Source organism: Vigna radiata, unplaced genomic scaffold (assembly GCF_000741045.1).
Source record: "Vigna radiata var. radiata cultivar VC1973A unplaced genomic scaffold, Vradiata_ver6 scaffold_614, whole genome shotgun sequence".
Taxonomy (NCBI): domain Eukaryota; kingdom Viridiplantae; phylum Streptophyta; class Magnoliopsida; order Fabales; family Fabaceae; genus Vigna; species Vigna radiata.
In genome coordinates, this window is record NW_014541991.1 from 1 (window position 1) to 5300 (window position 5300).

Consider the following 5300-nt stretch of genomic DNA (forward strand, 5'->3'; position numbering starts at 1 on the left):
CTAGACCCTAGACCCTAGACCCTAGACCCTAGACCCTAGACCCTAGACCCTAGACCCTAGACCCTAGACCCTAGACACTAGACCCTAGACCCTAGACCCTAGACCCTAGACCCTAGACCCTAGACCCTAGACCCTAGACCCTAGACCCTAGACCCTAGACCCTAGACCCTAGACCCTAGCCCCTAGACCCTAGACCCTAGACCCTAGACCCTAGACCCTAGACCCTAGACCCCAAACCCCAAACCCTAAACCCTCAAAACGACAATGGATGAATCTCAGATGATCGTGGCAACAAGACCACTCACGTGGAGTACCAGTGATAAGGATCGTGGTAACAACACCACTCACGTCAGGAGGAGTATCAGTAAAACGAATCAAAACGACAATGGATGAATCTCAGATGATCGTGGCAACAAGACCACTCACATCCCCTGTCATGTAACGGAGTACCAATGATAAAAATCGTGGCAACAAGGCCACTCTCGCCAGAAGGAGTACCAGTGATAAACAACTTGTTCTTGGAGATAAATTCCTACAAAATTACCATAAAAACAGATGCCTCAACACATATTTAAGTAATTAAAAATGCTTCACAACTTTAACAATGACAATCATTATAGTTCACAAACCTGTCACAACTGTAAACTAGGTACCATATCATACAGAACTATTCGAGTCTAGGCCTTTTAAAACAGTTAATTTCAATTGAAATTAAACTATCAAAATAAGGAATCGAGCAAAACAAATACAAGCAAACATCCATAGTGAAGAAAAAGAAGTGATTAAATGTTGGGATAAAAATTGAATCATGCAAGCCTGACAAAATACATAAATCAAAAACTAAGATTGTAATCTGTTTTTCAAAGAAAAATCGCTTTACAATAATTGAGCATTGAAGTTGAAAAAGGTACTAAAAATTGGATGAAAGGTGTCTGAACACATATTTAAAACGCTTGAACGCTTGACAGCTTTAGCAAAATGACAATCATTAATTGCTCATAATTAGACATAAAGATCTCTATTTTTTAAAGATATGTTCCACCAAACAAAGTTGTAATTTTAATATATGCAAGACAAAAGAATACAATGTGTCGTACAAAATTGAAAAAATAGCAATTCCTGATCAAAGTTAACCATGAACCTAAAAATTGAAAAAGGAGCATGATAAAAACTTCTATTTCCATCAACAGCAAAGTTGGTTCAACATTAAAAACACTTAAAATAATGAAAACAAAAATATAGTAAACATCACAGTCGACAGCAACTCATAACAATCATAATAACAAAGATGAAGAAAAAAAGCAAATGTGCAGTGTTATTTCTGTCGTGATGTGTTGATTCTATTCCAGCCTTTAATTTTTGTTTTTTTTTTTTCAATGCAAATCTGTGTTTAGATGTTGTCTAACAATATATCAATCCATAAGAGGCAATAAGACAATGTATCGTCTTGAACATATAAGCTAATGCATCTAAACATTTATTCTGTTTTACACGGTCTGTACATCACTTTCAAATCTGGTGCAATATCAAATTCTGGTTTAATTTCTATAATGTGTTTCTATGAAGATTTATTGTTTCTAAACCTTAAGACAAGTTCATCTGGTGTTATTACACATGTCTCAAGTGGTGGCAACTTGTTTTAATCAATCAAATACAAAAAGCATATATGAGTTGCGTTAAATCATGAAATAAAGTGATGTCACTGTTTTGATCAATCTTTTTCACCGTGATTGTTGTTCTTGATTGTGTCTTAGGTTCTGCAAGTCTGCTACCTCATATTCTACAGCTAATTCTAGTCAATTAGGACTTTCTATACAAGATTTTGGAGCCATCCAGCTTTGATTCTATACAATTTTCAAATTCTGCTGCAGTTTGCCTTAATTTGGAGCATTTTTAAGCAAATGCTATTGTCAATTGTTGAATCTGTGAGTCTCTATGTTTCTGGACCGTTTGTGCACATATATTTGGTGATTTGAAACCTGTTTCTACTGTTATTTTGGTCAAAATTGCCCAACTACACCAAATCACCATTCCAGCCTTGTTTTGGTGCAACTTATAAGTGAAATTGCTGCATAATTGGCTACAGCAGAGGTGTTTTGTCAAATCTGTCCATTTCAGTGCATTGTGAACATTTGTGCAGTTGTATTTTATCATTTAAAACATGTATGCACTGTTCATTTGGTCCATTTTAAATTAATGTGCAGAATCACTTCCTAAACCATCAAATTTTGCCTAAATTTGGAAGTCAACTGGGGAATTTTTGCTGCAGTGTATTCCTTTGCTGTTTGAGTGTTTGTACACCTTCAAGTTGATGATATAAACTTGCTTGGACCATCAATTAACCTTTCCAAACACTGTAACTCATTTTTGGGTCTGAAAGCACACTTTTAAAGCCATTTTTCTGGTGCAGTTTTCACTTTTAGTGCTGTTTGGTTTTGTGCAATCTTTAATTTTCAATTTTGGATTGGCAAGACCTGGTTACATGTTTCCATATGGAATTATATGATCTAAGAAGTATAATCCAATCATAAAAAGCAAAAGAAAACAATGCAATCCAGTTTTGAACCCCAAAACCCGAAAATCACTAAATCCGCAGCTCATTGGGAACTTTGTTTGCGATATTATCAAACAGTTTACTGCACTACTTTTGACTCTTCGATTTTGCTTTTTCTTGCGTGTTTAATCTGATCTAGTGCCTCTCCTAGGTTCCTTTTGTGTCCCTCCATTGCTTCAAAGCTTAAAACTACTTGAAATCACCTTGTTTGACCTCCAATTTGTGCCACCAAACCTGGTATGCGAATTTAAATACTGGTGCAGTGCAAATTTTTTGTCTGTGACTGGTTTGGTGTGTGGCAGGATGCTCTGACGTTTTGGTGGAGAACTAGGAACCAGGTTGCTTCTCCAAAAGGGGTAACATACTAAGGAGTGGAAGCATTGTTAAAGCAAGCAAAAGTTGGGACTTTGAGAGCACCTCCCTTGAATGTACAGAACTGTTTCAGCAACCAGTTTTCAGCAGCAAATTTNNATCATTTTGGACCAGCATTTTGTGATACAGCAGCCACACTTGGCTTCTTTGAATTGTAACCTTTGTTACTTTTAATTTGGCTTGATATCATGGAACATTTAGGTGCAATTTTCTTTCAATTTTGAAACTTGAGTGGCTTGGGAAAATGCTTTCTATCTACACCTTCATCCAAACACGTCCAGACATTTTATCAAACACCTTGCTCGCACTCCATCCGCTACATTCAATCTACATTCCACTGCCAACTCTGGTTCGAGGAGCCACTGCTTCTTGAAGATTGGAGTCGGTTCCATTAACAACCATGAATTAATGTCCTAATTCCAAACCTACGACAACAATAGTCATCATGGAGACAACATAGCACGCCAGTGACATCATTGTCTCACTTTGAAATCATTGTCATCACAACCGCTCTCCCATCAGGAGTGGAGTGGTATGATTGCACTTCTGGGATGTTTAGGGTTCACAATCGGCAATTCAGAGGAAATCCCAAAAAATTCCCTTTCTATTTCATTTAGTGAAGGTAATTTTGGATTTTACAATTCTTATATTTTGGCTTTAGTTAGATTGTGAAATAGGCTCTCTCCCCACAAAACGCAAGCACAACTCCTATTTACAAACTTCCCAACCAACAATTTCACCTTCCTTTCTTCGCTGCCAATTATGTGATTGGCCACCCCGCTCTATTAAAAAATATGACGAGTACATTCCAATCAAGTATTAGCCACACCATCTACCATTATAAAATCATCACAGCTAAACAAGCAAATAAAAATCAGTTAGGGCTTTCCACATAACAACCCAAAACTAAACTACCCCTACCCCCATGCTTTAATAATTCTATTATTCACCTAATTGTATAGTACATTACATGTTCTTAAACAATGGAGAAAAACCTTGTTACCATCAGCACAAAAAAAAAAACATAGAGATGTTGTTCATTTAAGCCGGGTTAAAATTAACGTTTTAAGCATTAATGCACTAACTAATTACGGACTACATCTTGCATTTATCTCATGAGGCTGGAATAGAGATGGAGGAGGCCCCGCAACAGATGTAACTCTCAGCTTTTTTTGGCGGGAGGCTGAACGCAGGCCAAAACGATGAAAGCACAAGGTGAGATAAACAAGAGTAAAGTGATCATTCTGATTGACAGTGGCGAAAGCAACAATTTCATTAATAAAGAATTGGTTGAGGCACTGGGATTGGAAACAACGGATACTAAACCTTACATGGTTAGTCTAGGGAATGGGTGGAAAAAGGAGGATCATGGATGCTGTGAAAGGGTACACATACGCATAGGAGAGGTGGAGATCACGACCAATTTGCACGTGTTTGAATTAGGAGGAGTGGATGTGATTATGGAAGTCGAGTGACTGGCCACTTTAGGAGAGGTCACTATAGATTAGGGTAAGCTAACTAAAAAGTTCAACCAAGAGGGAAAGGAGGTAACTAAGGCTGCATTACAAGGGGACACTCGTGATATCTGCCCAGTCAGCGTGGATCCCAAAATTGTTGGCCGAGTTCCACCATACACAAACTGGGGGGCATTCGGGAATTTACAGAACTTATAGGAGTGTGGCCCATTCACTTTACTGGGTGGGGATGAAGAAAGCGGTGACTGAGTACGTGGGGCGGTGTGCCAACAGCATAAATATCTCATGTCATCTCCTCGGGAAACCCTTGCCTATTCCAAATGTAGTGTGGGAGTAAATCAGCATGGATTTCATCGTAAAATTACCAAAGTCGAATGGGTTTGATGTTGTCATGGTAGTCGTTGATCGCCTCAGCAAATATGGGCATTTCGTGCCACTAAAACACCCTTAATCAGCGCGAACGATCGCTGATGTGTTCATCATGGAGGTGGATCAATTACACAGAATACCAGCCTCGGTGGTGAATGACTATGACCCTTTATTCTTGAATATTTTCTGGAAAGAACTATTCAAGAGGCAAGGAACTCAGCTGCAAATGAGCACTGCTTACCATCCTAAAACTGGCGGCCAGACGGAGGTATTAAATAGAATTTTGGAGGGATATTTTCGTTGCTTTTGTTCGAAGCAGCCAAAAAGGTGGAGTGCGATGTTACCCTGCGCGGAATACTGGTATAACACCAGTTTTCAAGGAGCTGTGAACAGTACTCCTTTTAAGGTGGTTTATGGACGGCAACCTCCATCACTACACCGGTTTATTCCCGGGGAGACGGTGGTAGAGGCAGTCGCACAGGAGTTGCAAACACGGGATGAGGCTTTGAAGCAATTGAAGTTTCATCTCC

General features: G+C 38.8%; 1 protein-coding gene across 6 annotated transcripts in view; it reads right to left on the reverse strand.

The window, feature by feature from the left end:
- Window positions 1-298: 298 nt before the first annotated feature.
- The window catches only part of LOC106778765 (protein CHROMATIN REMODELING 5-like), a 12996-nt gene continuing 7994 nt past the window's right edge, over window positions 299-5300 (reverse strand). For 4 of the 6 annotated variants that reach the window (XM_022776309.1, XM_022776308.1, XM_014666752.2 and 1 more), the window contains one exon: window positions 309-532. In XM_022776309.1, coding sequence (XP_022632030.1) covers window positions 362-532 — 171 coding nt within the window. In that variant the 3' untranslated portion in view covers window positions 309-361. Of the gene's footprint in view, window positions 533-5300 lie in introns of all 6 variants that reach the window. The other 2 variants (XM_022776312.1, XM_022776310.1) reach the window with 2 other exon arrangements.